Genomic DNA, 17703 nt, shown 5'->3' with positions numbered 1-17703 from the left:
GAGAGGTCCACTGGAACACAAACCCTGTTCTTCACCGTCAGCTCTATAGTGAACACAAACGACAACTTTAAAAAAAAAAAAAACCTCTGTCAATCCTTAGTTCAGCAACTGACAAATAAAACCAAATACATCACAGCATTTTTTTCCACTTGTGTAACAAAACAACTTTGTTCCTGGCTTGAAGTTGACCAGTGATGACTTGGAGGACATAAATGGTTTCATCTGTGATTTCCAAAAGTTATAAAATAGTCTGCCACAGTAAGGGCCTCAGTGAAAAATTCTTGAAGCAACCAATGAAATTGACACAAACATCTTTCTGACACATCGGTATCCAAATAGAATTTCTTCAAATCAGCATACCAACAGCTGAAGAATTTCCAAAGATGAATCGCTTAACTATTGACCTTTCCACATCTGTAGTAAAGGAGAAGGCAAGCCTTTGCCAAAGTTAAATGTACAATTCACCCACTAGAAGCAATACTTGGCATGTTACTTTATATTCTACCTTGCTGCCACGGAACGCAGAATCATTTTTAAAAATCCTGGATACAGGTTTTGATCACCTACAGAATTCAATGGAACTGTGTTTGGCCCAAGGCTAAGACCTTAATGTGCACTAAATTTCATCTAGACTGGTCAATAACCCTTTCCGCAAAGTTACGCACAGACAGGCAGGCAGACAAATGCCACCAAAAAACTGATGGTGGTAATAATATACCTGCCATGATAAATCTGTCTAAAAGCTTATAGTACATAAACCATTATTACATCCTGTGATGATTCAAAATTCTTCCACAGTAGTCAGCCTGATTTAGTCATTGATGCCTGGCACTGACGTGAACCATTGAGAACACCACCATCACCACAGATCCATCAATCTTCACATGAAATGCCTGCAGGTAAATGCACTTCAAAATCCTACTTGAAAATCACAGTGTACCTCTGAGTTACTGTTCACAACAACCTGATATTAATTAAGCTGACCTCACCTTTACAAAGAGACACAAAGGGGCATTACTCTGAGGCTTTCCTCAAAAGTGCCAGTTGGGAATCACGCGATCCTGCTTTACAAAACGGGTTGGTCGGTGAGAAATCTTGTTTTTAGGAGGGTATTTTTTTTTTGTTGCTGAAGTTAATACGGAAGTACATAATCGCATACGCCGGTAAACTGGCATCTAGCAGTCTAAAGAAGAAGAAAATTGCAGAAATAGTACCATTTACATTAAAACTAAACCTGAGGGTTGTACTAAATAGTAAACTGTGCTGGCCCAAGGTACATCATGCTTCTAAATGACTAGTGTGAGTACCTCAGAAGCAATGCTGGACTATAAAACTGTTGCATAAAATAATCATTATTTAGTGTCTTCGCTATGACATTTACGCAAAAGACAGTTAACACTATTACTGATTACAATGATAAGAAAATATTCCCCAACATCTACAACTCTGATGGCGGTGACAGCAGGTAGCGATAAAACTTTATGGTCAGAAAGCATTTTGATTGGTCGGTCGAGTTACAGCTAACAGACTATTCTAAGAATGGCCTGATTTCATTACAACGCTAGCACAAAAGGTGTAACCGAAAGGAAAGTAGAACAAAGCATTTGAACTGAAGCCAAATAAAAGCTGTATCAGCCAAAAAAAAACCCACCTGTAAACCTGGTTAATCAGCAGTGTTTTACGTCCCACAAGGAAAGCTGTACATAAACCAACTGCATGTATCACATATACACTACCCATCCCATGAAACCCAAGCATCACTTGCTGGCTAAGACATGGTTTAACCTTGTGCAAGAAAATATAGCGCAATAACCTTTAAAACTTTTACCACATCATAAATGCGTAAACCATTAGATTTTTGATGACAGGATTCAACACACAACTACAACACAATATTATCAACAGCTCTGAAAAAATCTGAGATCCAAACATTTTGTTCAATATAACTAATTAGGTAAATTAGCATCCTGTCATTAATATTAGCTGGCACAGCTGTTCTTGCCTGAAGATTGCTCCTCCAGATTACTCAGGCAGCTTAAGGTGTTAATTTGAAAATTGTGAAAACAAGAAAATTGTGTGATAAGAAAAAAAACAAAAAAAAAATCAACAATATGTGGAGAAGGCAAATTTCTCCATATAATATACAACACAATTTTTGGGGTCTCCTATCAGATCGATGGTAATAGCATCCACTTTGGCCATTCTTGCTGATAAACTACCACCTGTTGACTCCATCTTCAGCATATTGAACAGGGAACAGTGACAATTGAAACAGGGAGTCCAAAGGACCATTAACACCATCACCTAAACTCACCATTGGAACTTTTCCTTTCAGGACAAAGACTTTCTGTCATACTTAAAAAAAGAGTGCTCTTTTCAACGGAGTATAAATTTACACAACAATCACCCTAATTCTGAATAAAATTTGCTATATATCAAAAGTTTAAGCCACAGACCCTGGCAACAAATGGACGACATATACATGCACAAAGCAGATAATCGAAAACAGTCTGATACCTTGTATAAATAACAATGCACAAAGCAGAAAGACATTTTAAGCACTTGGTGAGCATTTAAAGCACTGTAATTTCATGAAGATAATATACAGCATGAAATGTAGATCTAATGTATAAATGATATAACATGATATGTTTTTGGTTTTCCATTACATTTTGCTTGTCACACTTAATATTTCACCACCGTTGTTATGGCAAGGCAATAATCAATAAAATAAATAACGTCATTTCTCAGTCAATCATGAAAGGCAAAACTGAAGCTTTTGCTCTTGTTTTTCAGATGTATGCCTGGGCAATATCCATCAAGTACATAAACTGAAATTAATTACTATCGGCACTGGACATGCTGGCAGTCTCCACGGGCATTGTTGCAAAAGCAGCTCGACCCTGGCTGTTCAGGTTGTGAACAAACGGGGGAGGAGTTAATGAGAGGGGCATCGTGACGGTGTTAGAGGCGTTGGCACTCGGGGACACATTACCAGAACACACCACTGACGGGTCAGCGGGACACTCAAAATGTACCACGTGGAAAACCTGAAGTACAGAGGAATCTAGACTGAGACATGTTTAAACTGTGTCTATGTGAGTTCAACATAAATGTTAAACCTGATCAACAAGATATCGGTATATAATACCACTCCCATCATCAGGTGTTTGTCACTGAAGCTGGACCATGTGGGAAGTAACATTTCATCTCACAACAGGCCTTAAGAGTTGACAGATGTGATCAATTTTACTTCCTACAACTCACTTTAAAGGCAGAGAAAGTATAAAAATCGCATAAAGTTCAGATGACAGAGTGCAAAAAATTAGTTACAAAAGGTCATCAATATTTCTCTTTTCAATTTTTCTTTAAAGCGAAAAAAACTATTAAAAATAATTTTTGTATGGTGCTTATTTGGCACCACCTCTTGTCTATGAATAATAATGTTATAAATGAGAATGCAACACATGTTTAACAAGAATTTGGTCTTTTCAGCCAGCAAGTGTTCAACCTAGATTTTGATCATATTTATATTTTTTATTATATACATAATTAAGATTAAATGCATGTGTTTTGTATAAAAATAAGAAATTTACATTCAAATGGATTTATTACACATGCATGACATCTTTATTCACAACATTCTTATGCAAAGACATATACCAAGGGATGGTTCCAAATACCCACCATACAAAAATATTTTCAAATATGGCTAATTTTTTCTTCTGACTAAAAAATCCAAAAATTACTAAATAAATAAATAGTCCATATTTGTAAATAAGTTTTCATTTTCTTTCATCTGATTTTAGCATAATCACTGTTTTCTTCTCCTGTAAATTAGCCTAAAGAATCAGAAGTTAATATGTTTTCGTCTCCCTTAAACAAGCCTAAGAATTAGACATTAATATGTAGGCCTTATAATTTCCATTTAACTTCTTGTTAATTAATACGCACAAAATCTAACAGACCCCAAAACTCACCTCATTAGCTGTGTTATGTGTTCCTACTATTTTGATGAAAGCTACTGGTCTGCTGGGAAAGGAGATAGTTTGCCAGGATCTGTAACGAGATGGTTATAACCATGACAATTCCCCCTGTCTATGCGTCACTGCTGTTCACCCATGCAAACTAACAATTTAAGCTGCTTGGCTTTTTTGTGAGTGTGTGTGTGGACATTTTAATGATATGCTTCTAATATAATCTTTTAGGTTTAGGTATCTTGCAACATTTAACATTTACATGAGATTTGCTGAGCAGCCCTTGATTAATGATGTGGCAGTATCACAGATATATTTGTCAGTATAAATGACCTTTTTATGCAGCCTAGCTGCAAACACACTAAGCACAGTTTCCTGTGAGTTGTATTCAGGCAGTTATGTCATGTGACCTTGTAAATCATATGATGCAAACAAAATGGCACCGGTCAACAAAATTTCACGATGTTTGATTGGTTAGCTTGGTTGTAGCTGCAGACAAAACTACACAGAGTAGAATCACCGGCATATTTTTTTGTTCGTACCTGACATGTGAAACATGGGAAATTCATATCGCACAACATTGTCTGTGAAATACGCTGTTATCGGCGCCGACACATTAGGTGAATTTTTAGGAATTTAACACATCCGCCTGTACAAGCCAAAAAATACTCTTTGTGTGTCCCGCGCTTAACTTACTTGCAGCCTTCATTCCGTCTGTCAACCACCATCTCCCAGCTACCCTGGTCTTTTGACACTTCTATGTAATAACTGTATCGTCGGTCATCACAGTCCCACAGCAACAGCCTGGCAGACAACAAATAAAGCATTCAATAGTTTCATCTCCTACACTCCACTCACTACTTTTGTAACTGTCTATAAACTGTTACTATTTCATGAATTTAAGGCAGGTTGATCTCCCCATACCTGCTGCCAGACATTCAAAAGTTAAGTCACCACGATATGGCTGAAAATATTGCCGAAGTGGCTTTAAGCCATAATCATTCATACAAAAGTTAAGTAAAGTGAACTGAGCATTTGTCTCAATATGTGATTTCTAAGGTGGTAGAATCTGCCTTGCATGACAATCATACAGAAAGTTAGTCAATTTAAGTTTCAACATACCAACGTATGAGAGTACACGTGCATGTACATCTGTGCCCATTCTTAGAATTCTCAAATTGTCCGAAAATTTGACCAACCAAATCATAGAGCTACTTACAGTAAATGGCCTAAAGTTTCGCCCTGGGACTTGGAAAGTGTATCCAGGATTAATTGCATTGGTGGTGGTCGTTACTGAACACCACGGGAGATCATCAGGGGTGGTCAGGGGATGACAGTTCAAGAATGCAATAAACAAGCTCATGCTTCACTGAGTAGTTAGTCTATACTCCTACTACCAACAGTTCCTGTTTTCCTCAGATTTAATCATAATGATTTTAGTATGTGCACTTCGCAAAAGGTTGACTATTTTATTATCGTTCTTTCATGAAAATGGGAATTTGGGAGAAAACTGTGCAGATAAAGCGTGACTACTCCGTACCGTTACTCTTGTAAATATCCATTTTTAAACTGCAGGGCTCTCTGTATACAAAGCTGTAGCAGAATTTATCCCACCCCAAATCCATACTTACAAACTAGGCCTACCAGCAGAGGAGATGAAGATGTCAAACTGTGATCAAAGCAACACCTACACATGTGCACTTGCGCCACTGCAGCTGAACATTTCTTGTTCATTCTGGTGTAATTTGAAAGCCTGTCAAATTCCGCCCATATTTCATAAACATGAATACTTAATTTACTTAATATTTAATAAAGTCCATTTTAGTCGTACAGATTGGTTTTATTGACAAGTAGATACAAGCCACTTACATTCACAGGACTCAAAATTTCCACGTTTCTACCAATCAATCACATGACTTTTTCAGGTGAAAGACAAAACAACAATCTTATCTGTTGCTGGCCACATATAAATGATGTCTGGACAGAACTGTACACAGGAAATCATAAAACATTTTGTTTCCAAAGCCAGTGACGGTGTCGTGCGTTCTCCTAATGTGATAACAACACAAACAAATCCTGTCTCCCGATATACCGAAAAGGGATAAAAGTAAATTGTGGCAGTTTGGGGAAACCTTGCATGGAGTATTGGCTAATCACTCTCTTCTGTCATCTTGCCGCCAACTCACATCGTACAGAAGTAAATGACAGTAACTCATGCGTGAAACTTTAGGTCATTTACCGCAGTCTTAGCAGAGAACAGTCTAAATAAAAGCATCATAGGACAAATGAAAGGCTAACAGTGGGGTGTATACCTCATGGAGCCGATGATGTAGGGCTGAGCCAGCTGTATGACAATGGCCCCACTGCCCAGCTGGTGGCATGTGTACCCAGAGTCCCAGTCATACTGCTTGAGCTTCCCATCAATCAGTGCATTCCGACTCCTGCTCACACCCTCTATCACATGAGCGCTACGCTGTATCGTTGCCACATTCTCTGAAGGAACTGAAATTTCAAATTAAGTGTAATGTTTTACTGATTAGATTATTTTCAAATATTGACCATAATGATATCCCTTTGCCATGCTCTGCAATCTCAGGATTTATTGTCAACATAACAAAACTAACATGCATGCATTAACATTGAAAGTGTTTTTTCCCTACCTGTAGACTCATGTCCATATACTTTCTGTGTAATGGTACTCCTCAATTATAAGGTAGTGCATAAGTTTTGATGTGTCATTGCAGAAAATAAAGAGTCAATTTACAGAGCCTGGGACCAAATAGCAAACACTGGGAAAGTCTGACATGGGTAGTAATCTTTACTGCTAGGCCACCATATTCAACAATTATACCGCAGGTGAGAAATAAACACTGACTGGCTGTACCTAAAATAGCGACACTGCAAAAATTTTACATGTACCTTTCCGCAAATATTTATTATTTCATTTCTTGCTGCAGAAAAACCTAAAACGATCATGAAGTAAAATGCAATTAATTTGCAACAAAGTGTAATAGGGTAAAGATGTTTGCATACCACATACCTATGAGACCTCTGTCCAGTTGGAAGGGTTTGTGTGTATAGTAACACTCTATAGCCACCAAGTGGAACACACGGTTGACCGTGTTGTGAGAGCCCACCACCCGCACATATCTGAAAACAGGACAGGAACAGAATTGGAAACAATTTCAGCTTACACATTTTAATAACAACATTTAAAGATGTTAACGGTTATATAATAATAAAAATATATATATCTAATAATCCTGTTGTAGCTGGAGTACAGCATGACAGGTATTCTTAAATCCTCCTCCAATTGCGGCAAGCCAGTGGGCTTATGGTACGCGAGTTGATGGCGAGCAAATCTACCAACACCACAGGAGATTGTTGGATCATGAAGCTATGATAGGTGTATGATTCACAAGATTATTTGATGACCAGCATACTAGTTTCAGTTTAGACTTATTCAGAATATTTACTCTGCTTTCCTGTAAGACTGTGATGAATGACTATGTGAAGGCCCTTCCAAATCCAATAAAATGACAATAGTTTAGTCCGTTATCCTACCATGCACAATATTCATTATGAATTTGTGTAACTCAAAGTCTCAAAGCCATGACCGAGTTGACCTACTTGCTCTGAATTCCGAGCTCCAACCGTCCAAGTTTTGCATCTGGGAGGTCCCAATAAAGCTCAGCTTGTCATCATCAAATCGCGTAATGCACTGAGTACAGCATTTGTCTAAATTATGACATGCGGTTTTTCAATCTTTGCCAGCCAACTTCGAGTTGGCACAGTTTTGCATGTGGGAGGTATGTTAGTCAACACCTGTGGCTTCATCACACAGATCCATGCATTAAGTACAGGCTTCCCAAACAAATAAGATAAGGTGGCCTTTTGATCCTTGACACTCAGAGGCACATGTTCAAAATGGCCCACAAGGACATATGCTTCAACTTTCAGTTGTCTGTAATGGACAGAGTTGAGAATGCATATCAACTAAAATTAGATGCTGAGTGCTGGATTAACAGGTTTCGTTTGGGTCTTATGATGGCCTGGCCATGTCCTCAGATGAAGAGCTCATTGATTTAAAATGACTGGAATTGAGTCGGCACATCCAGCAAAAAAAACAACTGGTCTGCCAGAAAACGGTACCTGATAATATGATCAAAGTATGCCAACCATCGGTGGATCATCCTTGTTTGATGGCAGGAGGATCGTCTCATCATGTGTATATGGAGAAGAACATGACCGGCGTATGATACGTGGGAAGGCCTGCCAGCAACCTGTGGATGGTTATGGGTTTCCCTCAGGCTTTTGTCAGGTTTTCCCACCATAATGCTGGCTATTGTCGTACAAGTGAAATATTCTTATATGCATCATAAAACATCAAATAAATAAATGACCTGTGATTGGTTGGCGGACAATCAGCGTATCATCGCCAACCGTCTGTGTATCCTTGGGCCACATTGGGTGCAGGATGTAAGGTTAGAATATGTGTATGCTGTATGTGATCATTTAGTGTTATGGAGGACTCTTTGCATAATGTATTTAGCAGGCTAAGCTGCCTTGCACAGAGTGGAGTCGCCTGAATTCCTAAAACGCTAGCTGTTGCCAACTGGCAGAAGCTCAATAATCGTGGGACATCTGACCATTTCACAACCTGTCACTGTTTTCAGGGGAGTCGATTCAGTGTAGCAAATCACATATCATGAGCAGCTTGCTACTGATGAAATTGTCCTTTTTGTGTAAAAATCAAACTTGCCGACCCTGCTGTTACAATTACATTTCCAATTACCAAACCTTCGATCCAGAAATGCTATTCACAAATATCTCTTTACAAACATGAAGGTTAAAGAAAGGAACATGAGGAACGCACCTGGCCACCACAGCTGGGAAGTGAAGGGTCTGCCATGATCTGCACAGGTAACGGGAGTGGTCTACCACCCGGAAATAGTCCTTGTCATCCATGGACACCTCCACGTAATACGAGTATGACCTGCCGAAGACAAAATGTAAAACAATTGGAAGATTGAAATCCATGCAAAAAACATTTACTTATTATGTTCCAAAGAAAAAACAAAAAAGGGCAGATATTCTAGGAAATATATAGATTAATTATGATACAAGAAAAGGGAACTTTGCACTCTCTAAGTGAAAACTGTACTGACAAAACAACCTGGGATCTATTCCACAAAGAGAATGAAAGTTACATTGATTTTAAGTCCCATGGCAATAATTGTTATGGCTTGGCAGTTACAACCAACTTAATAAATCTTAACTTAAATAAATCTTTCATATAATTTTAAAAGCCCAGTCTTCTTCCTCTACAAATTAGCTATAGTTATAATGCACTAATTCAGACAAAAGTGACAAAAGAAGATTTTTAACTTAATTTTGACCTAAAATTTGCATGCAAAAAGCTTCCATTATTTCATTTTGAGTCTCATATTCCATGAGCAGAGCTGCAGTGTCTTACCGCATGTCCCTGTCCCACAGGAGCACACGTACAGAGTTGAGTATGTACGGCTGTCTCAGCTGTACGACGATGCCCTGTCCCTTGTTGTCATCAATTGGGTGGCGTGTAAAGCCGCGATCCAGGTCATAATTCTGACAGTCTCCGTCCAGCAGGCCTGCTTTCATTTCCCCATGAATCACTTGAGCTCCGTAACGTGTTGTGGCCACATTCTCTTCAGGCACTGTAACAGTGAAACATACTCATAATACATGCAAATCAAGCACTGTAATATGCAACACACTGTAATATGTAACATACTGTAATATGCAACATACCCACAATTACAATAAATCACCACATCTGCTGGTAAGTACAGAAGCAAGTACATGGAGCAACTGAAGTTCACCAATACACTGATCGGATTTTGTTCAAACTGCATCCCATGATTCCTAGCAATTCGTAATTCTTGATACTGCTCGACAACAGCTGTCGATGGGATGATATGGAGGTCGGAGGGTGTTCTGGAGTTAATATCTGACCGTTGACAAACCAATAAACAAGCTAGAGATTGTTGGAGAAGTCCACTATAGGCTACCATCACAAAGTATTGTTTCTAATTGAAGTTTTATCCTGAAAATGCACCACAAACAGGAATAACACAAGTATGAGTTTTGGTATGAACATGAAATGCACAACTTTGTCATACTGTTCTGTAATCAAATCTGTTTTTCAACAAATTATAGGCCCATAATCTACAAGCACTCAGGTTTGTCAGTTTTCACTTTAAGATATTAATAAATTCACAAGAGATATAACAAAACCAGAATGAGAATGTGGAGAATATGCGCAGCCAGACTGACACTGGGGATCACTGCCTGACTGTACAGCAGGGGGCTGAATATACGCAGCCAGATTGACTTGGGGATCACTGCCTGACTGTACAGCAGGGGGCTGAATATACGCAGCCAGACTGACACTAGGGATCACTGCCTGACTGTACAGCAGGGGGCTGAATATACGCAGCCAGATTGACTTGGGGATCACTGCCTGACTGTACAGCAGGGGGCTGAATATACGCAGCCAGACTGACACTGGGGATCACTGCCTGACTGTACAGCAGGGGGCTGAATATACGCAGCCAGATTGACTTGGGGATCACTGCCTGACTGTACAGCAGGGGGCTGAATATACGCAGCCAGACTGACAATGGGGATCACTGCCTGACTGTACAGCAGGGGGCTGAATATACGCAGCCAGACTGACACTGGGGATCACTTCCTGACTGTGCAGAAGGGGACTAATAAACCTGCCTTGTCATCAGTCTAATGAAAGCTCTTGTTGGCGATATTTAATAGATCAAATCTATCCTTGAACTAAATTTAGCCATGAATAGAGTATACATGACCATTAAGACATGATATCATTTCATTCCTGTTTTTAGTTTTCTAAGGTTCCAACTCAAATGCTGCACAGCGGTCATACAGGTGAATACATGCTGCAGTACAGGTATATATGTGCAGTAATGTATACAACTATTAAATATAAAGTTTTACTTCACAAATGTTCCACAACCAAAATGAAAGTTGAAAATAAAGATTGCTGTCAGAAAAGGTACAGAAATGTCTGCATGACTCACAGAGAAATCCTCGGTACTTGAGTTCCATGTCCCTAGACTCTTCACGGACTTTGATAGCATCAAGGATAGAGTCAGCCGAGACCAGGCCTGTAGGTCTCACTGTGTTTAGTAACTGCCGCATTGTCATTAGCGGCAAGCGCACCATCTCCAAGATAGGAGTCGGGTCCTGCCCAACATTGTGCTCTGACCAATCACACACAGACTTGAAAATGTCAATCTCAGGGGCACAGAAAGAATCCCGCGCTATGAGCTCTCGGATTGAAGACTGGAAAGCATAAACGTCTCTGAATTAAAGCACACCTGGCGATTGATCACCTAAACATTTAATGCTACATTCACAAGTACAACAAATCTTGGACCTATCAAACTTTATAAACAGCCACAACTATAAGCCACATGTGATATATACTGACAAGTGAGTTTGTTTTCAACAAGAACATCAGATCAAAAATATATTTACCAAACAACTTAATCATGTTCTCTTATGTCAACGAATATTAAATGACAACAGCCTGGAAAAAAGCCTGGCTATTTCCACACACAAAAAGTCCTCAATATTGTAGACAGCCTCATAACTTGTTGAAGGTTGGTGGTTTACCCTGGGCACTCCTGTTACCTCCACCCATAAACCTGAATACCATTGAACACCAGGGTGTTAAAAAAAACTTAACCAATAATCAAATGAAATGAACAGACAGCCAGCCTTATAATGCCAGGCCCCGGGATCATGGAGGGATCACAGACTTATATGTATGTCACAGTTTCAAATCACTTTTGTTATTTCTTACATAGTAAGGTCAAAATATTGCTTCGCTCCGTAAATTCTGGGAAAATCACTGTAAAACAAATTTCAGCTAAAATAACGGAAAGTGCCAAGTGTAATGAATGAAATTTTGACTTAAGTCTTAAATTGCTTTGTGATCTCAGAGCCAGGAGTTAACTGTTTTAGCCTGAAGTCAACTGCCATGGCTCTGATTCACACTCTTAGTTTTGTGAGGGTGAGTGTTGTGAGAGAGAAATTTGTGGCAAACCTGTGACAATGAGAGGAAGGCCTCTCCAGTGAGTACCTCCTCTGCATTACGATCTATGTACTCCACGCACGTCTGACACAGGGACTTGAGATTGTACATGTTAGCCAGGTCAAAGATGAGACACACATTGCGGATGTTTAAAATGGCCTTGAGAAAGTCAGATATAGCAGACTCCAGCTCCAAGAACCCATACTGGTGAGCCAGGCCTAGGACATCCAGTAAAATCTCCTCCTGAAAGTACACAGTTCAGTAACATGTAGCTCAATGATGAATAAGCTTGAAACTCACAGAAACAGTATGAAACCTTCACAATAAACCAAAGCAGTCTTTTTAGTCTCTGTTAAAAGATTGTATGCGGTCGACAGCCTGGCCAGTTCCCTTCCCTGACATCAGGTGGTGTTTATCACTTGAGCCGAATGAAAGATGGAAAAAGAGGAATGCATCAGGATTTATAAAATAAGAAAATCTGTATAAATTCAGAAAAATCCAATGACTGATATTGTACACAGCAAATCCAAGGTTAACAGTAGAGTCTACTTGAAAACCTACACCTTCCCACATCATCACATGACCTCACCTTACCTAGTAACAGTAAGCTAATAACAGCAGAAAGAGGTATTAACTACATACAGGTATATATACCACCACAGAAATTTGTAAGATTTACATATACATATGTAAAAAACAAGAAATGTGATGCCATACAAGTTCAGTTGTATATCTGATATGAAAGGTAGCATTAAAGCTGAACAGTTGGATATCACTATCTGGTTATGATTCAATATACATGTACATGTATGTTGCATTTTTGATCAAATGTGACAAATTGAACATCGTGAAAAGGATCATGCATCATTTCCCAATTAATTATAATCATCAATTCATGACTTCATTAAAAATTAATATTTTTAATGAATAAGTAGTCATTTCTTGAGAGAGGCTGCCCCATTCACGTAACCACCAATAAAAGCAATACCTTCAGTTCAGTGAGACTCATCTTGCCAGTATAAATGTAGCGTAGAATAGCCCGAAATGCAGCTGCAGATGTGTTAGGGAGGGTAACCTCCCTTGTCTCCGGTAATGATTCCCGTAGGCCACCAAATAACATTGCTCTGTTAAAAGGGAAAACATGAATGAGTAAACTCAAACAAGTAAAGAAAGAGAAAGTGGGCATATGGAATAACGAAAATGACAGTAAAAAGATTGACGCAGAGGCCAACTTAAAACAGGCCTCCCCTCCATCCCCCAACCTCACCTCAAAAAAAAATATCGCAAGCCAAGCATGAGATGTCAATGGATGGACAAGTGTAAGTTCTGCTTTCTAATTTATGGCGGAATGATAAAGATACCACGCATTTATTATTCACCGAAAGCACAGTAAACACTGTTCGCAGCCATTGCAACCTACGGAGAGATGTTGCAGGAGATAACTCTGTGCCGAAAGCTACTTAACAACAAAATTAACTCTCTTCGCTCCTGTGCACATGTGCGCTTGCATCTTGGCATGCACTTTTGTTTTGTGTAAACTAAACTGTGCTTAGATTTATTTCCATTTGTGTCAGAATTGAGCATGAATTCAGCTGTACAACAATCCTATTATGATTTTCTAAACATTTATTAAAAATTAGAATTACCCGTATCACCAAAACCCCTCTGGAGGCTACAACCTGAACCAGGGATACCCTGGCCGTGCATCTGCAGGCCACTCGTAAACTGAACGAACAATGTAGTAGGCCTACTGCACAAACATTTCAAGCAGTAGAAAAAAGTCCTTCTAGTATGTCCTATTTCCGAGAAAGCTATTTATCAGAGTATCAGGGCTACAATAAATGTGACATTACACTGCTGTCAATAATAGAGACATGCTGAAGCTGTGACAAGACCAAGTTTCATTAAATGTTCACTGGGTTGAAAAAAAAATCTAAAAATATATTTAATGCTGGTTTAAGATACTTAGAACTATGACCAGAAACCTTGTTATTTAACCGATGAACTACAAGGTAGACACAATCTTTCTGACTCATTGTTTACAAAGGTTAAAGTGGGCAAATGAAACAATATTAAAAAAAATACACACAAAGATAACAACACAATATTCTTCCTTACCTGAAGTATTCAGATCTAGCAGCCAGTATAACTTTATGGGCTGAGAATTTAACATTTTCAACGAGGAAAGTAATGTCAGCATAGTCTGCTGATAGGAAAAGTCCAGCCATGTGGTCAGAGACGAAGTTCATGTGCTCCACTGCCCCAGAAGGGACAGGAGAGAGCAGGTGATGCCTGTCACACATCCTGTCCTACTCTGTTACATCGACAGCACACAAGGGAAGCTGCAATATAACAGAAAATGGAGTAAACGCTGTCCTCTTCTTTGACAACCATTCAATGTCCCTGGAACCCCAGGTAAGCCCCTGAACCCCACTTTGGAAAAGGTTCTACTGTCGCTGGACAGTATTAACAGCAACTAGTAATCCCCATCTGTATTCAGAATATGTATGTCAATAAACTATACTGCAAACTCAGTCCTTGAGTGTCATCATTTTCACATAAAAATTTCAGCAACTAATATAGCAACATTTGCTATCACCAAGCTCAAGAACCAAGACAGCAATACATATTTGGATGATGAGCCAAAGAGAAGAGTTTTCAAGACAGCCGCCATGTATTTAACATGGCTGAATACAATATTGGGAATGTGCCAAGAAAACGGACTTAGTTTTTTTTCTGACAGTGTTAGTGATAATCTTAGTCTTGCGCATTATTTTGCAACACAATTTTAATATTTTGGAACTGCTTTATTTATAGTATCATAATTATGCACTATCTTAAATAAAGTCAACTATGAATTATACAGTCCAGGAGTTTGACTGATGACAACGATTCAAATGTTCATGTGACCCGAGCTAACGAGGAGGCCTTCGGCGGTGGTGTTGAAATCACTTACAACAGTATGGCCTGGAGGCATTTCACGCCTGAAACGATACTTTATTGGATTATCATAGAGGTACATGTGAGTGAAGCACTTACTCCGTCTGCCACCTATGTCCCACCATTTAAACAACACTGTTTGACTGTAGGTCGGGTAGCCAGGAATATGGCATTTCCAAATATTCCTCAACCAACAGTCACTGTACTTGTTACCAAGTGGAATGTTGCGTGCGCAGGCGAAATAAGAGGTAAGAGACGCAGTTGACACCTGTTTCGGACTGCAGACATCGCTTAGGAAGGACTTAAACGACATGGCGTGAAACGACATATGGTTTACCATTGATTGCCCCTGTGGCCACGATACTCTGCCAGCCCAGTATAAGGCGAGGAGCTGAAATAGCCACCTAGAGCTATATTGGCCCTGAAAGATTTCAACTCCTTTACTTATACTATTTTAATATTCTGACATTCATCAGAACAATGAGTTCATCAACGCATCTCGAAAAATATGGCACAGGTTTCAAACTCCCATCTCTTTCCAACTTGTGGCACTCCAAAACACTTCCTCTGTGCATTTATATGTAATTTTCTGGTGGAATCTCTAATACCATCCTCTTAATTTACTACCCATACGAATGGAACTAATTCACTCGCTGCCTTGCGGTCAAACTGACAGCTATAGCTGGCCTCGCCGTAGACAGCCATTTTGCAGTGTCACCTGACCTACTTCTGGGTTTAAATTGCACCTGAGTTGCAATCCTTGAGAAAACTATCATATTCCCATTGCCGTTTGCAAGAACCACTTCAATCTTCGTAATTCAAACCAAAAGGGTATAAAAAAAAACAAGTATTTTAGGTAAGTTTGGATGTTGTCAGCGCAAACACTGAAATCAGCCCCATTAAGTTAGAGTGCGCAGATATGCGGCAATTTGTTAAAGAGGTGGCAATGGACTCAGTGCTACAATGAATGTCAGAATATTAAAATAGCACATTGAGTTCATCTAGATGGACAATAGTCTGTTTCTTTTAGATAGTCAGATTCTTATTCATAATGTTAAACTCCATAAGCTCAGTTTCAACACCAGTGCCTCTGGTGACTATGCCTCTGATAATTATTCAAAAACAAGGTGCATGCTGGACAATGGGCATGAAGAGTAATTTGTTTTACTATGGCTGCACCAACAAGTGGTCAGAACAAACACCATGCAATAACATAACTTATACTACTGTCTCTGCGAATAATATCGCTTTAATTTCCTAATGTCCACCTCTACAGCTACACTGTCGTGAGATCATATACTACAAGAAATAAAGTAAAATTCATTTATTAAGGTTACATTATATTACAATGTGTGAACGGTTTCAAATATGGCAGATTCAGAAACAGGGTTTATGCTAAAGTTTAGGCAGCTGGTGTCACCCTCCTTCAACACATGTCAAACTCCACCCAATACCCAGCATGCCACTTCTTTAAAATAGTTATGACATCATTCGAGGCAATTGGTTCTTGCCATCGAAACCGAGCTTATGGACTTCTACATATTGAATTAGAAAAAGTGTTCTAACTTCCTTTTCCCAGGAAGGATATGAACTTCAAACATATCCACGTTTACAGCTTATGTTGTTATGTGACACTGACTTAAGTCAATTTTGGTAGCGCGAATGACTGATTTTAAAGACTGTTGAATATTGGCGACTCTAAAAGAAATAGACTATTATACAGATATTTAAAATCACATGCATGACAGGTGAAGGCGAACGTTATATTCTAGATGTTCAAGATATGGCTGTATTACCATAGTTCACATTCATACCCAAAGCATTTTTTCACCCTGTTCAACTTCATTCGAATGAATCAAGTAGTCATGTGTTCACATGCTGCTTTGCTATCGCCTTGAAAATAAAAACAAAACAAATTGTTCTGTACACACACTGAAAAAGAAAACATTCTCCTTTCCTATATGCACTGATGAGCTGGGAGATATAGAGCAATAATTAATGTAATTTACCCCGCCTGGTGGTAAGAAAGCTAGACATGCCTCAAATACAAATTACGGTCGCCGGTTTCGGATTTGGTTAGGCATTGGCAACTCATAAGTGTGACCTGTAGTAGACATCTCAGTTAAAGAGACGTCAACATTCGTTCCTTTAAACACACACACAACAATCACTTACAATATAACACAATCATCGAGGCCTAAGAGTTAATTTGCGAAGTATGAAATGTCAAAACACAAACACAAACATACCTTGACAGATCCACCATTTTGTGATTCGTCCCAATCGATTCCGAGACAAAGTAGGTCTGCAAAGAGAACGGTATTTAAATATCACTGAGGCGTAATTATTTATATCTATGTAGTTAGCAGTTTGTATTACGTTTATCACCAGAAAGATTAAGAAATTAATGTAGGCTTGATAAACTGTTTGCCTTTCACAATAAAATGACGGCCACTTAATATATTACTGCGCACACAAATAGTTCTGTTGACCTGGAATGAACCCAAGCATCTGTAGCCTCGCCGAAGAAACACTGTCACGGGTTACCTGTCCTATATCAGGCAGTCTGGTAACGATAAAATTCGACATAACAACAGCAACCAAACATAGACTCCCTTATAATGAAATCAGTATACAAATGAGGTTCGTTTTTAAACATCGCTTTACACTCTTTAT

General features: G+C 39.0%; 1 protein-coding gene across 1 annotated transcript; it reads right to left on the bottom strand.

Annotated features, from left to right (window-relative positions):
* Window positions 1-150: 150 nt before the first annotated feature.
* On the bottom strand, window positions 151-17304 carry LOC135466828 (BTB/POZ domain-containing protein 9-like). Its single transcript, XM_064744543.1, has 12 exons — window positions 17277-17304; window positions 14206-14429; window positions 13076-13211; window positions 12100-12330; window positions 11069-11333; window positions 9454-9673; window positions 8854-8973; window positions 7018-7127; window positions 6290-6479; window positions 4674-4781; window positions 3981-4059; window positions 151-3050 (listed from the first exon to the last, which is right to left on the bottom strand). The coding sequence occupies exons 2-12, from the start codon at window positions 14388-14390 to the stop codon at window positions 2838-2840; spliced, it is 1857 nt and encodes a 618-aa protein (XP_064600613.1). The 5' UTR covers window positions 14391-14429; window positions 17277-17304; the 3' UTR covers window positions 151-2837.
* Window positions 17305-17703: the final 399 nt, after the last annotated feature.

This window comes from Liolophura sinensis, chromosome 6 (genome assembly GCF_032854445.1).
Source record: "Liolophura sinensis isolate JHLJ2023 chromosome 6, CUHK_Ljap_v2, whole genome shotgun sequence".
NCBI lineage: Eukaryota > Metazoa > Mollusca > Polyplacophora > Chitonida > Chitonidae > Liolophura > Liolophura sinensis.
Note: the sequence above shows the minus strand (reverse complement) of the source record. Positions and strands in the feature narration are given on the sequence as shown.